A 21,343-nucleotide genomic window follows, 5' to 3' on the forward strand; every position below is an offset into this window, starting at 1 on the left:
ACTGTATGTAAATTCATAGTTTTATATATAAACTTCCTTTTTTCCTTTTCAAGATTGGCTTGTTTGATTTATTGCATTTGTACATTTTCCTGAATTTATGGTGTTTCAACATTAAAAAGGTGGATTAGAGTTTGAACAAACAGGAACACAACATCATTACCAGCCAGTAATTTACTGAAAAAATAGTCCAGAGTGCCCCCAGCAGGCGGTTTAGAGACGGGAACTGTTAGCCTTACGATACAAAAAGTGTGCTAATGTTAGCCTTATGGCACAAAAATTGTGCTGATGTTAGCCTTGTGTGCTAATGTTAGCCTTGTGCGCTGATGTTAGCTTTGTGTGCTAATGTTAGCCTTGTGCGCTAATGTTAGCCTTGTGTGCTGATGTTAGCCTTGTGTGCTGATGTTAGCCTTGTGTGCTGATGTTAGCCTTGTGGCACAAAAAGTGTTAATGTTAGCTTTTTAGTACATAAAGTGTGTTAATGTTAGCTTTATGGTACATAAAGTGTGCTAATGTTAGCCTTATGATACACAAAGTGTGCTAATGTTAGCCTTATGGCACAAAAATTGTGCTGATGTTAGCCTTGTGTGCTAATGTTAGCCTTGTGTGCTGATGTTAGCCTTGTGCGCTGATGTTAGCCTTGTGCGCTGATGTTAGCTTTGTGTGCTAATGTTAGCCTTGTGCGCTGATGTTAGCCTTGTGTGCTGATGTTAGCCTTGTGCGCTGATGTTAGCCTTGTGCGCTGATGTTAGCTTTGTGTGCTAATGTTAGCCTTGTGTGCTGATGTTAGCCTTGTGTGCTAATGTTAGCCTTGTGTGCTGATGTTAGCCTTGTGTGCTAATGTTAGCCTTGTGTGCTGATGTTAGCCTTGTGTGCTAATGTTAGCCTTGTGTGCTGATGTTAGCCTTGTGCGCTGATGTTAGCCTTGTGTGCTAATGTTAGCCTTGTGCGCTGATGTTAGCTTTGTGTGCTAATGTTAGCCTTGTGCGCTGATGTTAGCCTTGTGTGCTAATGTTAGCCTTGTGTGCTAATGTTAGCCTTGTGTGCTGATGTTAGCCTTGTGTGCTAATGTTAGCCTTGTGTGCTGATGTTAGCCTTGTGCGCTGATGTTAGCCTTGTGTGCTAATGTTAGCCTTGTGCGCTGATGTTAGCTTTGTGTGCTAATGTTAGCCTTGTGTGTTGATGTAAAAGTGTGAAATGCGTCACTGACACTCTTCATAATAACATCAGTAACTGTTTTCTTATAAAGCTTCTCAGTATCTACAGTAATATAAACGACCTGTGAACAGCGACACCCACTAATGTTAGTCCCATTAAACACGTCATCGTGTGAGAAATACGAGGGCTGCTGTCCTTTACAAACTCATTCCTTTCATGTTTCGTCCCTGCAGAACCCAAGCTGTTCTTCATTTCCTCAGGTTCTGTCGGTTCTGTAATGGTAGCCCCCTGGTTCTGTTTTGGCTTTACATGGAGAACCTCAGAGCGCAGTGTGGAGCAATAGGAGAGTTCTGAGTGGGCAGCAGTGGGCAGACGGACGAGTGGATGAAGATGTGTGTGTGGTGTGTTTCTCTGCAATGAAGGGTCATGATTAGACTCTGCACTCTGAACTGAACCGGGAACGGAGGGAGATGGGGCCAAAGTTCAGTCTGAGAGAGGGAGAGAGAGGGAGAGAGAGAGAGAGAGAGAGAGGGAGGAGGGGGTGAAGTGGGAAGCAAAGAGAAAAAAAAATCACATTTGAAAGCAAAAACAGCAGCAGGTTTGCGGGCAGAGACGGAGAAGGCCGAGAGGACGTGGACACGAGCTGTTTGGACGATTATTTATGGGCAAACTGACCGCACTGAGGGACAAAAGCTGATATCTAGAGCCGGGAGAACCTCACAGGTGAATATGAGTGTGTCAGCGAGTGTGGTTCGTGTGTGTTTGTGTGTGAGTTATCAGTGTTTACACATCAGTGTAAGGACCTTCAGTACTTCATTTAGCACCGCACATATAGACACCACTGCTGACCACGGCGGGTTAATAGTGCCTGGTGGTGCCCTCACTGCTTTAGCACCACACTGCCAAACTGCATGTATGTCTATACGTGTCCCTGTATGAACCTCACTGTTGAATCCCTCCCTGTGGTCAGCTCTTAAGGCGCACCGTCCAGCAGCGAAGACAATGGAGTCCAGCGAAAGAGCGATGGACGGAGGAGAAGAGCGAAAGTCAACAGGAAGCGTCCGCAGACTCTCGGCCTTACAGGAGCAGCTGGTGTGGTCACTTTTGGGCTCCGGGCTGACCAGAGAGGTGCTGGTGCAGGCCATGGGCGAGCTGGAGCGAGAGAGAGAGCGAGCTGGGGCTGACCGGAGTGACCGTGCGGATGGAGAGAGCTCGGAGGAGGGCGAGATGGACTATCCTCCACCAATCTTCAGGGACCTGGAGAAGCTACCGCCGCAGGAAGCTGCCAGACAGAGAGCAGAAGTGGACCAGCTGCTGCAGTGAGTTTCTATCAGTCTGTATTCAGCTTATATAGGCCATATATAGTCTGTATGTACTCCATATATACTCCATATATACTCCGTACATACCCTCTGCATTCACATATATATTCTGCTCTATACATTCTCTAGAAATGCTACATATGTTCTAAATAAATACTTAATATATACTCCATATATATATTCCATAGTCTATATATAAACCATGTACAATCTATACATACCGTATATGTATACCAGGCAGTCTACACATTACATATATATTCCATATGTGCTTTATACACACACCACTTATTCTACATATTTATTCCATTATTATTCCATGTAATCTATACATACTATTTATACATTTACTGTATTCAGTCTAAATATATATGCCATATATGCTCCATATATACTTCATTTACACTACATATTTACTGCATATATATGTTCCATATACATTCTACATGCATATACATATACATTTAGGGTGCACTATATATATATATATATATATATATATATATATACACGTGTGTGTGTCTATACCTATATCTGTCTATATATATCTATATCTATCTATCTATCTATCTATATATATATATATATATATATATATATATATATATACACAGTATCTATATGTGCTCCCTATTCAATCCATATATTCTCAATATACACTTTCTATGTTTATATGCATGCTCTATACATTTAATATATTGTGTTGATAATATATGAATATATGGATAATATATGTGTTGATATACATTCTATATATGCTTCACCTGCATTCTAGTCAATACACACTCTATAAACACTTTATATACACTTCAGACACACTCCGTACGCTAAAACCATCTGAAAAGACAAAAAGCCGATGTTTTTAAGCTTCACTCCTTAAACTCTCAGGTTCCATCCAATTATTCCTCATTAGATTTGCACTTAAGCTGTACGTCACTCAATAACTACTACTGGTACCTACACAGACGCCGGTATGTATGTAATGTCAGTTATGTACAGTCTCTCGCCCTTTAAGGGGTTAAACGAAACTCGCCCTGTTGTTTTTTTCCCGTCTGTTCTGCTCTTACCTGTCAGATGACTCCTTAAGTCGCTCTCGTCTGCTTCCTCTCCATCCTCACAGGGTCTCTCTCTCTCTTTCTCTCTCTCTCTCTCCAGCCCTCCATCCCAGCTCTCCTTCTCTGCTGGTTCTCCCAGCTGATGGGATGAATATATAAAGGAGAGAGGTTCCACCTTTTCTAGTTACTAATTACCCACCCTATTCATTATTCTCGGGCCATTTCTACCTCTTTAATAAATGAGCTACACGGACTGGTTAAAATTAACAGAGTGACACAGTGTGGCTGCGGACTGTGTGTACATTTCATCGAGCGCTGCGGAGATAGCAGCGTCGCGGGGCTGTAGGGGTCTCAGCGTCTAGCTTTCCGGGCCGCGTTCGGGGCCGGCTGGTCCACGGACGCATGCTTTAAAGTTACAAATGATCCGAAGAGTTATTTCTTTCTTTAAAAGTCTTCTTGTGCGTGTGTTTGTGCATGTGTGGACGTTTACACAGCCGCTTTTATTGACAGTCAGTGTCGCTGGACTCTGACCCCCCGTCCACGGCCTTATCTTACAGTGTCAACATCTCTCTCTCTCTCTCTTCCTTGCTCAGTGTCAACACAATGACTGATATCACCAGCACTATAGTACAGAAATCTGTAAACACCCACTCCTCCAGCGCTGCGTCCAAAATGACCCGCATGCGTTTGCGGTTGTTGGTGTTTTTGGGCCCACTTTGTTGCTCAGGCCAGCACAGTTCAAACTGAAATGCTGAAGATGCAACAAGCACAAAATGTTAGAGTCTTACAGTCTGGATGATTTCTTGGTTAGTGAGGTACAAATTGTGAAAAAGGTGGGACGGTGATGTGTCCACCTACTTTGACCTGCATTAAAACAAAACCAGCACAGAGATAAGACTTGAAATCACTAACCCTTCAACTACATTGCTTTTTTTTGTAAACATGTGCCTGTAAGACTGGGCAGTTTAGGACTAGTGATGTTATGAAAAGTTTTAAAAAGTGTCCTAAATAGGTGACGCAAGCATTCTTGTGTATCAAAGAAGCAGGAAAGGCCGAGTCGTTTATGAGCGATGAGGGTCGACACTTTAAAATAATCTGACTGCAAAGTTCACTGCAAAGTTCACACTGTGGAATTAGACCTCTGCATTTAACCCACCCATGCAGTGAAACACCCACATACATGCGCACTAGTGAACACACACACTAGGGGGCAGTGAGCACACTTGCTCGGAGCGGTGGGCAGCCCTTTCCACGGCGCCTGGGGAGCATTTGGGGGTTAGGTGTCTTGCTCAAGGGCACTTCAGTCATGGACTGTCAGCTGAGGGGATCGAACCGGCAACCTTCCGGTCACAGGGCTGGTTCGCTAACCTCCAGCCAACTACTGCCCCTACAGACCACGCTCTACAGACCACGCTCTACAGACCACGTGTAAAACACAAGATGCACAGTCCAATAACCAATTTACCCACTTATTTATACTGCCTATATATAGACGCAGAAACCTCCATAGTTTCAACATCACAACACCAAGAAACATTCTCTATGTGTTACAACAGCATGAGCATAACCAGAAAGTGTGTCTGCTGGACTGGCCAGAACTTTCTCCTATTGAAAACATGTGTATTAAGAAACTCAAGACAGGACATTGTCTGTGTTTACATACAAAGATTTTTGCCAATCCGTCTGAACACATTCTGAAGTATGATGTTACCATGACAACCAGCATCACGTGAGTCCAGTCAGAGTGAGATGAGCAGCAGTGAGCAGTGATTGTGTTTTTAACTGCTTTAAAATGACGTCAGACTCAGGAAAACGTCCTTCACACGTCCTTATTAAAGAAGGCCGAGAGGAAGACGTCGTGCTCTGAGACACATAAGCTGGACGTCCGTCCCACCGCCGTCTTTTAAAGATCAGAGCATGAACTTCGTCTCCTCTGCAGACCAGTTTCTGCTCCGCCGTGTTGAACGGTATAAACTCTCACTGTGACGCGACGCACAAGCAGAACCAACTGAAACTTTCCGATAGGGAATGTAATCGGATACAGGCGTTTACACGGATATTGCCCTTGAGCAAGACACCTAACCCCCAAATACCCCCCAGGCGCAGTGGATAGGGCTGCTTACTGCTCTGGGCAAGTGTGCTCACTGCCCCTAGTGTGTGTATGTGGGTGTTTCACTGCACAGATGGGTTAAATGCAGAGGTCTAATTTCACAGTGTGTAAATTCTAATTCTATTCAGGCCTGAATGGACTAGTCTGTTCCAACTGAGCAGTTTACATGGACGTTTTCTATTCCGATTGAGCTATTAGGATTATTAACGGGTTATTAAGATGATGTAAACGTGGCTACAGAAAGCCCCACAGGGTTGCACAGCTGAAGACTTGTGTGACAGAAGAATGGCCAACAATCCCACTTTCTTCAGAACAGATCAATTAGTGTTTTCAGTCCTCATTTGATTATGAAGTGTTGTTAAGGGAAAGGTGGTAAACACGTTTCTGTAGCAACTTTCGCAAAACCACACTGCAGGCATCAACATTGGAATGTATATGTACAAAAAGCCATGAAGTTCATGGGGTAAAACATCAAATATTGCGTTTTTGTGCTGTTTTCGATGTAATGCAGATCAGAACAGCATTCACCAATCAGCGCGTTCGGTTTTTTTCAGCGTCCGAACTTTTTTGGAATGAAAGTAGTAAGTTTCTATATTTAGAATGCAGTTTCATTATATACACCTATATATTACAGACTATTAAAGACAAGATCAACTGATAAGGAATGATGTTTATTTATTTATTTGAAAAAAATTGAATATGTTGCAAAAAATGATCATGTTGACCCCTGGGCTAAATCGAATGAACACGCTGTGTTAGGGAGGACCCGTGGCATGTGGCTAAGATAGTAAAGAGCTACATGCAGCAGCACAATCTCCCTCAGAGAGAGGTGGTGGAGTCCACAGGCCTCAACCAGTCCCACCTGTCCCAACACCTGAACAAAGGTACGCCCATGAAGAACCAGAAACGAGCCGCCCTCTACAGCTGGTACGTCAAGAAACAGGACGAGATCAGCAAACGTGAGTATATTGGCGCTCGATGGTCTTCTTGTGTCGGATATTTCTATTCAGATCATTACAGTGAATTCCTTTTGCTTTGAGTGGCTCTATACCTTAAATATGTTTCATTTATTAAAACAAACGACTGAACGATCCATTTCGTCACTTACCTCTGAAACGTTACCAAATGCTTCAGTACTGACTGTTTCCTGGTGATAATTTCAGCTCGTTTTGCGCAGAACTTAAAAACTCAGCCAGTACATGACAAACAAACACAGCTTTGAACAGCTGTTCACACATAAAATCACCATATTTCACACTAAAACGCTAAAACGCTTACTGCAGAAAGTGCGTTTTAGTAGTGACTATTCTTAATTTTAAGCGTTAAATAAATAAGTATAAGGCATCGATTTAGGGGACAGGGTTTGGAACAGACACCTGCCCATAGAATGTATCCTATAAAAGATGATTTCGCAAATATTTAGCTTATGACTGTCTCTATTCATGCCTTGAGTTTAAACAGATCCTTTCAATTCTTTGAAATTTTAAATATTCATATTTTTCTTGTTTTTTTTTTCAGATTTTCTTTTCAAAACACTTTCTGATTTGTTTAAAGGCGACGTCAGAAGATTTCGCTTCATCATAAGTTCATTTTTTGAATGAAAAAAACTTCGGTCCCATGTTTTCTTGTCACTACCGATACACAAAGTTTTTGTATAGCCACGCCCCTGCATGTTAGAGCAGGTAGTGGGGCTGCATCCCTGCCCCACATGGTGAGCATTACATTTATGGCATTTAGCTGACGCTCTTATCCAGAGCGACTTACAACTTGATCATTTTACACAGGGAGGCCAAGGTGGTGTTAGGAGTCTTGCCCAAGGACCCTTATTGGTGTAGTGTAGGGTGTTTGTCCAGGTGGGGGATTGAACCCCAGTCTACAGTGTAGAAGGCAGAGGTGTTACCCACCACACTAACCAACCAGCAGTTAGATCCCGTTGTTTTGAAGTAAATGTGTCCCAAAGTCTGAAAGTCAGTGAGGAACATTAAGAATCGCCGTATTTTCTGCAGTTCAGCACTTTTGAGTGTTTTAGTGTAAAATGTGATGATTTTCTGTGTGAACAGCTGCTCAACGCTGTGTTTGCTGGTCAGGAACTGCTGAGTTTCTGAGCTCAGAATGAGCGAAATCTGTCACCAAAACAGTCACTGCTGAAAGGTTTGGGCCATGTTATGATTATGTTGGTAGTGACAAAATAGAATTTCAATCATTAGTTTTAATAAAACAATCATAATTAAGGTTTAGAGTCACTCAGAGCAGAAGGGTTTGACTCTGACTCAGATCAATAGAATCATCCATATATATAAAACACTCTTAAAAAAGGGCTCTTCAAGGGTTCTTTAGTAAAGACAGTGCTATGTAGAACCAATTGCATGCTTAAATGGTTCTCTGCATGATGAAATGGTTCTACAGATTGGGAGAATGTGTTGTATATCGCTGTCAGAACAAAACCTCGTATGGTGACTTTACAGGAGGAGGAAAAAACCTACTTTACTTTTAATGGAAGTCAATGGAACCAGAGTTTTTCCTAAGCCATTTTGGGCCGTTTCTTTTGGTCCTTTCTTCATGAAATTTACATACAATGTAAAGACCAACAGGTACTTTCAAATTATGTCAAAAACTGAAAAACGGAGATACGAGACTTTCTTCCGACAACAGCGATATGGTTCTAGATAACACGAGAAGGGTTCTTTTATTGTTGCTACCTTGACATTGTAACAACAGCATGCAAGTGGTTCTCTCAGTGTTCATGGCTCTATAGAGAACCATTGGCTTTGCTAAAGAACCAAGTGTATACGATGGCTACTGTGATTTATAGCTTTAATAATGGACACAGGCTCCACTGCGTGAACTGACCCGTGCCTGTCAGTGTAATAACCCAGTCAGTCTAATCAGACTAACTGCCCTCTCCTGTGATGGACAGAGTTTACGAACGCGAGTCGGGGTGTGTTGTCAGGCGAGGAGGTGGGGGAGGAGGGCAGGAAGGGGCGGAGGAACCGGTTTAAATGGGGTCCGGCGTCCCAGCAGATCCTGTTCCAGGCCTACGAGCGACAGAAGAACCCCAGCAAGGAGGAGAGAGAGGGGCTGGTGGAGGAGTGCAACCGGTAAACACTCCGCGCTCGCCTGCCACATAAAACCACTTTAGATTAACTGTGTAAAATGAAACTTCCCAGGTTTCAAATAATCAGTAGGAAGGAAACGAAGGAACATTAGATGGAGGTCTAAAAACTCTCGGTGTAGTTTCCGCTATTTCATTGCACGCTGTATAATCTGATATACAGCACTGCACAAAAACCTTCACTGCAAAAAATGATCTTAACGCGTAAAAACATCTTCAGTGTGTCCAGCATCTCTAATATGTCTCATTATTAGATCCTTGTAAGAATATTATGAGATTATTCAACCTAATTTTATATTTTCTGCTTGTTTTAAGTAACTTTAATGAAATGTCTTATTCCACTGCCAGATTATTGTACCAGTTTCAAGAAATGATACAAGTTCAAATGATCTTCTAGTGGAAGACACTTAGATAAAAACTGCTCAATACGTTTAGAAACGGTTGAGAAATCAGCGAGGTACTCTTATAATATTCTTATACCAACCTCAAAAACCGTAACACTGACTGGATTTACGATATTTTCAAAGATTCACTGCATCATTTCTATTTTTATCGTGTTTGAAATTTAGAATTTTGGTAAAATTAAAAAAAAAAAAACTTAAATTCTTGCCTGATTTGGTTAACTTTTGCATTGAACTAAACAAAATGATGACGATTGATGGTGCACGCACAGCGGAAACAAAGCACACGAATTCCGATCTGAGCCATGAATTGGATACGTATCCGATCCACTTCTGAAAGGCTACATTCGCATTACCAGGCTGGAGTGGCACAAATCCGATTTTGTGGCCTAATGTGACTCAGATTTCTTCAAATCAGACCTGAGCCACATGTGCTTCATATGTGGTCCTAGATCGGATGCGTATCCGAATCGTGGCCATGTGGCCTTAATGTGACGCTCAGATCGGAATTCATGGGCGCTGTCATTCAGTGACATGATGTGAACGTTGGTCGGATTTGAAAAGATCAGATTTGTGCCACAGATCTGAGGCACATCAGGGCCAAAAATCAGATTTGTGCCACTTCAACCTGGGAATGTGAACGCAGCCATATCTCTAGATCTCTGGAGGGGACAGGAGGCAGAGCGTGCATCGCTAAAGCAATGAAGCAAATGCGGTGGAGGATCAGCGCAGGTTTGGAGATGTAGAGTGACATCTGGAGTTGCTGATGTTTTTGGTTGAACGCCAGTCAAGCTGACTTTAAACACATCATGCAGTGTCTTTATTAAAACATCTGATATCACAAAACCATCTTAAATCTAGCCAACATTTCTAATATTTCTCAATATAAGACTGTTATATGAATATTAAAAGATTATTTAACTCATTTCTAGACAGTTTCACCTGTTTTAGGTCATTCTGTCTTATAAGCGCTCCATTGGCAGATCACTTTACTTTTTATTTTTCAAAACATGTCAATTAATCTGCCAATGAAGTAAAACACTCACTACTTTTAGTATAAGTGCAAATATGTAGAAACATTACAAACACACACACACACACACACACACACATCTTCTAAGCCGCTTATCCTTCTGGGTCATGCGGGGAGCTGGATCCTAGCCCAGCAGTCACTGAGTGGAGGGCAGGATACACCCTGGACAGGTCGCCAGTCCATCGCAGGGCAGACAGACAGACACATTCACACCCACACTCACACCTAGCGTGTCCAATCGGCCTGACTGCATGTCTTTGGATTGTGGGTGGAAACCGGAGAACCCGGAGGAAACCCACACAGACACGGGGAGAACATGATCACTCCACACTAAAAGGACCCTGGTCGCCTGGCCTGGGAATCGAACCCAGGCCCTTCTTGCTGTGAGGCAACAGCGCCACCGTGCTGCTCACATTAGAAATAATCTTCTAAAATTCTTAGAACATTATCATGACGGGAATATTAGGTATTTTGATGAGATGTAAGATGTTTTCACTTGTTAAGATAGCATTTTTTGCAGTGCAGCAAGTAGCGACCCCGAGCACAGGCGTACTTATGAAACAAAGAAGCTGGCAGTATTCTCAGAACAGTGGACTGACCACCCCAGAGTCCACGCTTCACTCGTTTAATCTCCGACCCTGAAATGGAGATTAAGCGAGTGAAGGGTGGTCTCTGACTTTCACACAGTGCTGTATATTAAAAACAAAGATTATTCTGTATAGATAATATATGGTGACTGATTTTGAGCATTAGTGTGTGTGTGTTTCAGAGCGGAGTGTCTGCAGAGGGGCGTGGCTCCGTCCCAGCTGGCCGGTTTGGGCTCTAATCTGGTCACTGAGGTTCGAGTCTATAACTGGTTCGCTAACCGCCGTAAAGAAGAAGCTTTCCGCCACAAACTGGCTCTGGACACGCCATACAGCAGCCAATCAGCAGCCAGTGCTGCACAGACGCTCCAACCCAGCCCCACACAGGGTAATAATAATAATAATAATAATAATAATAATAATATAAAACTATTAGTAACTGAAATATACACCGATCTTCCACTCGTACCAGCACAACACACACTAACACACCACCACCACCACGTCAGTGTTACTGCAGTGCTGAGAATGACCCACCACCCAAACAGCACCTGCTCTGTGAGGGTCCATGGGGGTCCTGACCACTGAAGAACAGGGTAACAGAGTATCAGAGAAACAGATGGACTACAGTCTGTAACTGTAGAACTACAGAGTGCAGCTATACGGTCAGTGGAGCTGATGAAGTGGACGGTGAGCGTAGAAACGAGGAGGTGGTCAGAGTGTTATGCCTGACCGGTGTGACGTCCACACATGGTTACCCTGCTTAAATAAAGAGTTAAAGGTGTAAAATGAAAGACTGAGTGCTGCACCTGCAGCCTCTCCTGAGCTCTGTTCCACTGAGTCTCTCACTTCTCACTGAGATGAGAAGCTGCTCTGCAGGAAGCGTTTCACTGAGGGACCGAGTCGTTTCTTCTTCTCAGGAGTGTGTGATCTGGTCCCAGCGTCGTCGCTGTGCTGCGCTGGTCAGCACTGGTCAGTGCTGACGGACGGTGACGGCTCTGTTTACTCACACTTTTATGTTAACTGCTGATGAATGAGGGCAGAAACGAGGAGGTGGTCAGAATGTTAAAAGGGAACTGGTATTATCTAAATATAAAAAAATAACTTGAACTGGATCATAAGTGCATTAGTAAGGGTGATTAATGTGTTAGTAGGGGGATTGGTGCATTAGTAAGAGTGATTAGTACATTAGTGAGGGTCATTAGTGCATTCGTGAGGGTGATTACTGCATTAGTAAGGGTGATTGGTGCATTAGTGAGGGTGATTAGTGCCTTAGTAAGGGTGATTGGTGCATTAGTGAGGGTGATTAGTACATTAGTGAGGGTGATTAGTACATTGGTAAGGGTGATTAGTGCAGTAGGAAGGGTGAGTAGTTAATTAGTGAATGTGATTAGTGCATTAGTAAGGTTGGTGTTATTTCAGCAGTCATTTATTTTCTGGAATATCACCATCTTTTTATGAGTAATCTCTCTGATTATCTCTCTTTTCTCTCTGTGTCTCATCATCTCTCTTTTCTCTCTGTGTCTCATCATCTCACTTTTCTCTCTGTGTCTCATTATCTCTCTTTTCTCTCTGTGTCTCATTATCTCGCTTTTCTCTCTGTGTCTCATTATCTCTTTTTTCTCTCTGTGTCTCATTATCTCGCTTTTCTCTCTCTGTGTCTCATTATCTCTTTTTTCTCTCTGTGTCTCATCATCTCGCTTTTCTCTCTGTGTCTCATTATCTCTTTTTTCTCTCTGTGTCTCATTATCTCTCTTTTCTCTCTGTGTCTCATTATCTCGCTTTTCTCTCTGTGTCTCATTATCTCTTTTTTCTCTCTGTGTCTCATTATCTCGCTTTTCTCTCTCTGTGTCTCATTATCTCGCTTTTCTCTCTGTGTCTCATTATCTCTTTTTTCTCTCTGTGTCTCATTATCTCGCTTTTCTCTCTCTGTGTCTCATTATCTCGCTTTTCTCTCTGTGTCTCATTATCTCTCTTTTCTCTCTGTGTCTCATCATCTCGCTTTTCTCTCTGTGTCTCATTATCTCGCTTTTCTCTCTGTGTCTCATCATCCCGCTTTTCTCTCTGTGTCTCATTATCTCTCTTTTCTCTCTGTGTCTCATTATCTCTCTTTTCTCTCTGTGTCTCATCATCTCTCTTTTCTCTCTGTGTCTCATCATCTCGCTTTTCTCTCTCTGTGTCTCATTATCTCTCTTTTCTCTCTGTGTCTCATTATCTCGCTTTTCTCTCTGTGTCTCATTATCTCTTTTTTCTCTCTGTGTCTCATTATCTCGCTTTTCTCTCTCTGTGTCTCATTATCTCGCTTTTCTCTCTGTGTCTCATTATCTCTTTTTTCTCTCTGTGTCTCATTATCTCGCTTTTCTCTCTGTGTCTCATTATCTCTCTTTTCTCTCTGTGTCTCATCATCTCGCTTTTCTCTCTGTGTCTCATTATCTCTTTTTTCTCTCTGTGTCTCATTATCTCGCTTTTCTCTCTCTGTGTCTCATTATCTCTTTTTTCTCTCTGTGTCTCATCATCTCGCTTTTCTCTCTGTGTCTCATTATCTCTTTTTTCTCTCTGTGTCTCATTATCTCTCTTTTCTCTCTGTGTCTCATTATCTCGCTTTTCTCTCTGTGTCTCATTATCTCTTTTTTCTCTCTGTGTCTCATTATCTCGCTTTTCTCTCTCTGTGTCTCATTATCTCGCTTTTCTCTCTGTGTCTCATTATCTCTTTTTTCTCTCTGTGTCTCATTATCTCGCTTTTCTCTCTGTGTCTCATTATCTCTCTTTTCTCTCTGTGTCTCATCATCTCGCTTTTCTCTCTGTGTCTCATTATCTCGCTTTTCTCTCTGTGTCTCATCATCCCGCTTTTCTCTCTGTGTCTCATTATCTCTCTTTTCTCTCTGTGTCTCATTATCTCTCTTTTCTCTCTGTGTCTCATCATCTCTCTTTTCTCTCTGTGTCTCATCATCTCGCTTTTCTCTCTCTGTGTCTCATTATCTCTCTTTTCTCTCTGTGTCTCATCATCTCGCTTTTCTCTCTCTGTGTCTCATTATCTCTCTTTTCTCTCTGTGTCTCATTATCTCTTTTCTCTCTGTGTCTCATTATCTCGCTTTTCTCTCTCTGTGTCTCATTATCTCTCTTTTCTCTCTGTGTCTCATCATCTCGCTTTTCTCTCTGTGTCTCATTATCTCTTTTTTCTCTCTGTGTCTCATCATCTCGCTTTTCTCTCTGTGTCTCATTATCTCTCTTTTCTCTCTGTGTCTCATTATCTCTTTTTTCTCTCTGTGTCTCATTATCTCTCTTTTCTCTCTGTGTCTCATCATCTCGCTTTTCTCTCTCTGTGTCTCATTATCTCTCTTTTCTCTCTGTGTCTCATTATCTGTCTTTTCTCTCTGTCTCTCATTATCTCTCTTTTTTCTGTCTCATTATCTCGCTTTTCTCTTTCTGTGTCTCATTATCTCTCTTTTCTCTCTCTGTCTCATCATCTCTCTTTTCTCTGTGTCTCATTATCTTTTTTTCTCTCTGTCTCATTATCTGTCTTTTCTCCCTCTGTCTCATTGTTGTCTCTTTTCTCCCTCTGTGTCTCATTATCTCTCTTTCTCACTATCTTGTCTCTCTCTCCATCCCTCTCTCTCTGTCTCTCTCTCTTCCTCAGGTCTGAAGTTCTCTCAGTCTGCGATATGTGAGAGTTTGGGGTCAGTGAGGAGCGTCAGTTCAGACCGGGCCGGTGGGGGTCACCTGGTGGCGAGTCCGGTCCAGCTGGAGCCCAGCCACACCCTGCTGGACTCACCACACCAGAAAACAGTGAGCTTCACTTTATCACCGCAAAGTAGCGCACTGCAATATTAAAAATCAGAGATCACAGCTGCATCACCAGCGCTGGGGTCGTAATCCAGTGTCCGTCATTAATAACTTCACTGATTACTGTCTGGAAGAGCGGTCTCACTACTCTGTCTCTCCTGCCTTCTCCCCTCTCTCGCCAGTCTCTCTGTCAGGTATCTCTAGGGGGCTCTCTCCCGCCTGTTAGCACCCTTACCTCTCTGCACGGTGTGTCCGGCTCCGGTTCTCCGCAGGGCCTCATCATGGCCTCGTTACCCAGCGTCATGAGTCTGGGAGATTCATCGCTGCTGATAGGTGAAGTCTAACATTCACACTAACATCTACATCTGACGCTGTTTTGTCACTAATCAGTGGCAGATTGTGACTTTTAGAGCTCGGCCTTCTACTGTGACGCTCATTTGTGCTATGGGCTTTCTAATAGTATGTTAGCGCTAAGCTAATGCTGGTGCACATGGACACTTTTTGGCCATTCTAGATTAAATACAAACGTGTGACGCTTGTTAAAAACAGTCTGTATGTTTTATGTGAAGCTTGTAACAGACATTATCATATGAGCTGTGTGTGTCAGTGTTACCGTGACTCTTTCAATAAAGAGTTCTGATATAGAGCTGCCGCCGCCTAACAACTGACCCACACCTTCTCAGACTGCGGCTTGTGATCAAAGTGGCGTATCTAGAACGTCCAGAAAGTTTTTTTTCCCTCACAAAATCGGCCCTGTTGTGAATCAAACATGACTGGCTGGTTCCTCTGTCTTTTTCTAATCATGTTGGCAGTTAATCTGACGTGTAAGGCCTTCAGTCCAGCTCCTGAAGGCCTGACCAATGGGCGAGCAGCTTGGCTGTTTCTACCCTAGATACCAAAGAGAAGACAATCCTGACTGGATCAGTTTCCATTTCAAGATTTAAACCAACCTGAGCAATAAATTTTACATATGATGTGATTTTGCAATCAATACATTCAGCAAAACATCACACTGTTTTATATAAATAGCCTATATGGTCTGAAAACTAGGTTTATAATATAAATATAAAGCTATGGTAATTAGTTTATTGTAATACGTGACCATATTTACGTACTTTAAATATCTTCTGTAGGTCTGACGTCCACTCAGCCGCAGACCGTCCCCGTAATCAACAACGTAGGGGGCGGGTTCACCACGCTTCAGCCAATCTCCTTCCAGCAGCAGCTTCACACCTCGCCGCAGCAGCCAATCACGCAGCAGCTGCAGGGCCACATCGGGCCGAGCCCCTTCATGGCCACCATGACACAGTTGCCCTGCCACAGTGAGTGGGACACGGTCATATCTACCTTCAGCTGAGTGAGAGGAACAGTCTGGTCAAAAACCTTATTTAAAGTTCTAATATAACTATAAGCTATTTCTTGCCCGAACATGATGCAGTGAGCTTCTTAAAGTGGTTTACAGGGAAATGAAATGAAAGCACAAACAAAAGATAAAAATAGAGCCTGAGTGGACTGATAAATCACTCTCAAATAATGACTGGCTTTCTTGAAATATTGGTTTAGTTTAAAAAAAAACATTTTCTTATTGAAATATTTGATAAATATATAAATACATTTATAAATCTAAAATAAATTGATTTAATGTCTCAAAGTAATTTTTTTTAATATTGACTTTCTGTAAAAAAAGAAAGAGTTTCTGAAAAGAAAATTTTCTTGAGATTTTTAGACACTGTGTTGAAATAATGAATTACATTTCAAGAAATGAAGCATTTCTCTAAACATTACTAGGTCAATGTTTAGAGAAAATAAGTGATTATTTTGGTGCATGTAGCTTGAGTGGACTGATAAATCACTGTGAAATAGTGACCTGTTTTCTTACATTTTACATTTACAGCATTTGGCTGACGCTCTTATCCAGAGCGACTTACAGTTTGATGATTTTACACAGGCAGGCAAAGGTGGTGTTAGGAGTCTTGCCCAAGGACCCTTATTGGTATAGTGTAGGGTGTTTACCCAGGTGGGGATTGAACCCCAGTCTACAGCGTAGAAGGCAGAGGTGTTACCCGCTACACTAACCAACCACATATTCTTGAAATATTGATAAATTATTTTAAAATATCTTATATTCTTATTGAAATATCCTGTTATTGAAATTATTGAATTATTTTTGAAGATATTGAAACTTACTGTTTACCATCTATTTAATGTTATTATTACACCACGGGGTCTGAGAGTAACACAATTTCAGTACTCTGTATGTCCTGTACTTATTGTACTATTGACAATAAAGCTGACTTGACTTGAACTATTGACTTAATATCTCAAAAATCTCTTTTTTTCAAACAATATTGTCTGCATTTCTGAAAGTAATAACATTTTCTTGAGATTTTTAGATGCTATGTTGAAATAATGAGCTAAATTTCAGGAAAGTAAGCATTTTGGGATAATAAGTCATTATTATTCCAATGAAAAGTTAATATTTAGAGAAAAAAAGTCATTATTTTGACATGTTAAGTAAATATAGTGTACCTTTGTTACATGTAGTGGCTCAACATGTTTTTTAATTAAATAGTATGTTTCAAAAATAAAAAGTACAAACACAAGATTAACATACTAATAAAATTATAAGAAATAAATAAAATTTAACATGGAAATTTTATTTTTTGCACTAGAACTGTAACTAAAAGCTAAATTAGCAGGATTTGTTTTTAACTGTACTAAAAATGTTATGTTTTTGATATATAAAATTAAAAAAGAGGTAATCAATCCTTTGCTGTTTCAGCGTTTGAGAAAGACGGATACTCAGGAAACTGACTGCCGTGTTTCTGTGTCTCAGTGTACAGTAAGACAGATCTGGCCTCGTACCCGTCCTCCAGTCTCCTGTCCCAGGCTATGGTCATCGCCGACAGCAACAGCATAGGAACCCTCGCAAGCCTCACCACCGTCCGACAGGTGGGTTTAACCTCCTGCAGATCTCTCGTTAGAGCCACTTCAGGCTGAATGAAAACACATACTGAGGATGGACGATACCCAGGATTAGGACCAGGCCTGTTATAGTTCAGAAACGTTCATTAGTTTTTATTTTTATTTCACTTTTCATCTTTGTTTTTAATCTCAGTTTAATTTCTGTTAGTCTTAAAAGTGCATTACTAGTTTTAGTTTACTTTTTATTTTGTTTCAGTTTTAGTTTTATGATGAACGTTCTTCAGCTTTCCTTAAAGAGTTCTACTTCTAACCTCTCATTAACACACTGAAAAAACTACAACTAAACTTATTCTCATTGATTTTGGTTTAAGTATTTTGCAGTGGACATTATAGTGGACATTTTTTCACTAGTTTTAATTTTAGTAACACTTTTAGTGAACTTTAATAACTCTAGCTAGGACATAATCGAATACAAATATTCAGAATAAAGAACTAAATCATCTCTATTCAGTACAAGTGCCATTTGGTAAAGTCTTCTGAACAGTTACCTTTTCTATTTTTAGATGAGTAACTATTTAGAAATTAGTGCGCGTCATGTAGCAAACATGCTCTACAGACTCTAAAGGGGAACTGACATCATATCTGAAATTAACCCCTTATTTTTTGAGATACCATGTTGAAATAATAGTACATTTCCAGAAAGTATGTAATGATTTGGGTTAATAAGACATTAAGCTAAGATACTAAGTCATGATTTTGACAGTCAGTTTCATGATGTACGAAATCATTATTTTGACCTACTAAGTCAATATTTCAAGAAAATAACAGATTATATTAAGATACTAAGTCACTCTGAGAAAATAAATCAGTTTAGACATAACGTCATTATTACAATATACTGGGTTATTATTGTGATGTTCTAAGTCAATGTTTTTAGAAAATGAGTGATTTTTCTCCTACATGCTGGTAGAGAAAACTCGAGACCAATAAGTGGAGAGAAAAGTCCTAGAAGTCGCTGCTTTAGACTCATAGCTGCCACCGGCTGCAGATGTTGTGCTGGTAACGCTGTTTCTGCTGTTCCTGTTAGAATCTCAGCTCAGATCCTGAAGACCACACAGACAGACACATACAGGAGGAGTCACTACACCTGCAGCCCAGCTCACCTGTACCAGGTAACTGCCTCTGCGAGGCTTTAACTACCTCGGCACAGGATCTGCCTTCTGGTGTTGATCCCTAAACCCATCCTGGGAAGTTGTAACAGTAAGGCATGATAATGAGATAATTAAGTTGGGGCTATGATTAATTAATGCATGGGAATGAGATAAGTTGGGGCTATGACTCAGTAAGGCATGAGTATGAGATAATTAAGTTGGGGCTATGATTAAGTAATGCATGGCAATGAAATCATTAAATAGGAGCTACGACTTAGTAAGGCATGGGAAAGAGATAATTACGTTGGACCAAACTGTCAGTCATGAGAATGAGATAAGTAAGTTGAGCCCAAACTCATTAAAGCATAAGAATGAGATCATTGAGCTGTACCAAACTATGTAAAGCATGAGAATGAGATAATTAAGCTGTACAAAACTCAGTAAGGTATGGGAATTAGATAATTAGGTTGTGGCTCTGACTCAGTAAGGCATGGAAATGAGATAATTACACTGGACCGAAGTAAGTAAGTCATAGGAGCAAGATAATTAAGTTGGACCCAACTCACTAAAGCATAGGAATGAGATAATTATGCTGTGCAAAATTCAAGAAGGAACTCAGAAAGGGAACGAGATAATTAAGTTGGGGCTATGACTCAGTAATGCATGAGAATGAGATAATTAAGCTGTACAAAACTCAGTAAGGTATGGGAATTAGATAATTAGGTTGTGGCTCTGACTCAGTAAGGCATGGAAATGAGATAATTACAGTGGACCAAAGTAAGTAAGTCATAGGAGCAAGATAATTAAGTTGGACCCAACTCACTAAAGCATAGGAATGAGATAATTATGCTGTGCAGAACTCAGAAAGGGAACGAGATAATTAAGTTGGGGCTATGACTCAGTAAGGCATGAGAACGAGATAAATACAATTCCTCGACTTACTAAGTTATAGCCTAACTTATCTCCTTCTCGTGCCTTAGTAAATTATGGCCACCTATTATTAAGTAAGGGTGTCACCAGTGAGGCTCTGTCATGGTCAAACTGAGATATTTTTTCCTTTCATTAGTTCAGAATTTGGCGTTCAGTGTAAACCACTGTGGCCCTCTGAATGCGCTTAATACTTCAAATGATCGTGGCTATAATGTATGTATGTCTCTCTCTCTCTTCTCTCTCTCTCACTCTCTCTCTTCTCTCTCTCTCACTCTCTCTCTCTCTCTCTCTCCCCTCTCTCTCTCTTCTCTCTCTCTCACTCTCTCTCTTCTCTCTCTCTCACTCTCTCTCTCTGTCTCTCTCCCCTCTCTCTGTCTCTCTCTCTCTCTCTCTCCCCTCTCTCTCTCTGTCTCTCTCCCCTCTCTCTGTCTCTCTCTCTCTCTCTCTCCCCTCTCTGTCTCTCTCTCTCTCTCCCCCCCCTCTCTCTCTCCCCTCTCTGTCTCTCTCTCCTCTCCCTCTCTCTCTCTCCCTCTCTCTCCCCTCTCTCTCTCTCTCTCTCTCTCTCCCTCCCTCCCCTCTCTCTCTCTCTCTCCTCTCTCACTCTCTCCCCCCTCTCTCTCCTCTCCCCTCTCTCTCTCACTCTCTCCCCTCTCTCTCCCTCCCCTCTCTCTCCTCTCCCCCCTCTCTCTCTCTCTCTCTCTCTCTCTCCTCTCTCACTCTCTCTCCTCTCTCACTCTCTCTCCTCTCTCACTCTCTCTCCCCCCTCTCTCTCCTCTCCCCTCTCTCTCTCTCACTCTCCCCTCTCTCCCTCTCTCTCTCTGTCTCCTCTCTCTCCCCTCTCTCTCCTCTCCCCCTCTCTCTATCCTGTCTCTCCTCTCTCTCTCTCTCCTCTCTCTCCCTCTCCCTCTCTCCTCTCTCACTCTCTCTCCTCTCTCTCTCTCTCTGTATCTCTCCCTCTCCCTCTCTCTCTCTCTCTCCTCTCTCACTCTCTCTCCTCTCTCTCTCTCTCTCCCCTCTCTCTCCTCTCTCTCTGTCTCTCCCCTCTCTTCTCTCTCTCTCTCTCTCCCCTCTCTCTCTCTCTCTCTCTCCTCTTCAGTGTCGTCAGGCAGTTTGGAGCTTTACTCCCAAACTCAGTCAGGAGATTCTCACACCTCTCACCTGCTCGCCTCACCACCGGGAGACATCGACCCCTACATCCCCTCCCAGATGGTCTCCACCGCACAATAACAGCAGCAACAGCAGCAAACCGTGACTCATAAATGACGTCTTTAATGAACACGTGAAACTTTTGAGACTTGCTGCCTGTGTTTTGTTAAGAAAGCACTGTTTGATCTGAGACGATGGGGAGGAATGTCTGATATTCAGCAGGGATCCCGCTGATAACAGCTTAATTATCCAGTTAATCTGAACGGATATCAGAAAAAAAGCTTCTTTCATTTAAAGAGTCCATATCATGGACACCCATATAGCCCTGATTTTTAAAAATAAAAATACTATGTAAACACTGTCTCCCAGTTTCTAAATGGTATAAAGAAAACTACACTGCAAAAAAACGGTCAATTGAAATGATCTTAAACCCAGTCGATACACTACACTTCCAAAAGTATTAAGTCGTCTACCTCCACACACATATGAACTTGAGTCACATCCCATTCTTAATCCATAGGGTTTAATATGATGTCGGTCCACCCTTTGCAGCTATAACAGCTTCAACTCTTCTGGGAAGGCTTTCCACAAGGGTTAGGAGTGTTTATGGGAATTTCTGACCGTTCTTCCAGAAGC

General features: G+C 41.9%; 2 protein-coding genes across 2 annotated transcripts in view; both read left to right on the forward strand.

Moving 5' to 3' along the window:
• The window catches only part of si:ch211-170d8.2 (uncharacterized protein LOC571755 homolog), a 12,878-nt gene extending 12,704 nt beyond the window's left edge, over positions 1–174 (forward strand). The window contains exon 3 of the mRNA XM_017683903.2: positions 1–174. This exon is cut by the window's left edge and continues 556 nt beyond it. The gene's annotated coding sequence lies outside the window, so the exon portion shown is untranslated.
• A 1,544-nt stretch (positions 175–1,718) lies between these two features.
• On the forward strand, positions 1,719–21,063 carry hnf1a (HNF1 homeobox a). The gene is made up of 11 exons (XM_017683909.2): positions 1,719–1,878; positions 2,126–2,474; positions 6,402–6,601; positions 8,560–8,740; positions 10,958–11,160; positions 14,410–14,558; positions 14,738–14,888; positions 15,689–15,877; positions 17,392–17,507; positions 18,568–18,652; positions 20,658–21,063. Exons 2-11 carry the CDS (start codon positions 2,158–2,160, stop codon positions 20,786–20,788), a joined length of 1,722 nt encoding a protein of 573 aa, XP_017539398.1. The 5' UTR covers positions 1,719–1,878; positions 2,126–2,157; the 3' UTR covers positions 20,789–21,063.
• The last annotated feature ends 280 nt before the right edge of the window (positions 21,064–21,343 follow it).

Source organism: Pygocentrus nattereri, chromosome 29, assembly GCF_015220715.1.
Source record: "Pygocentrus nattereri isolate fPygNat1 chromosome 29, fPygNat1.pri, whole genome shotgun sequence".
NCBI lineage: Eukaryota > Metazoa > Chordata > Actinopteri > Characiformes > Serrasalmidae > Pygocentrus > Pygocentrus nattereri.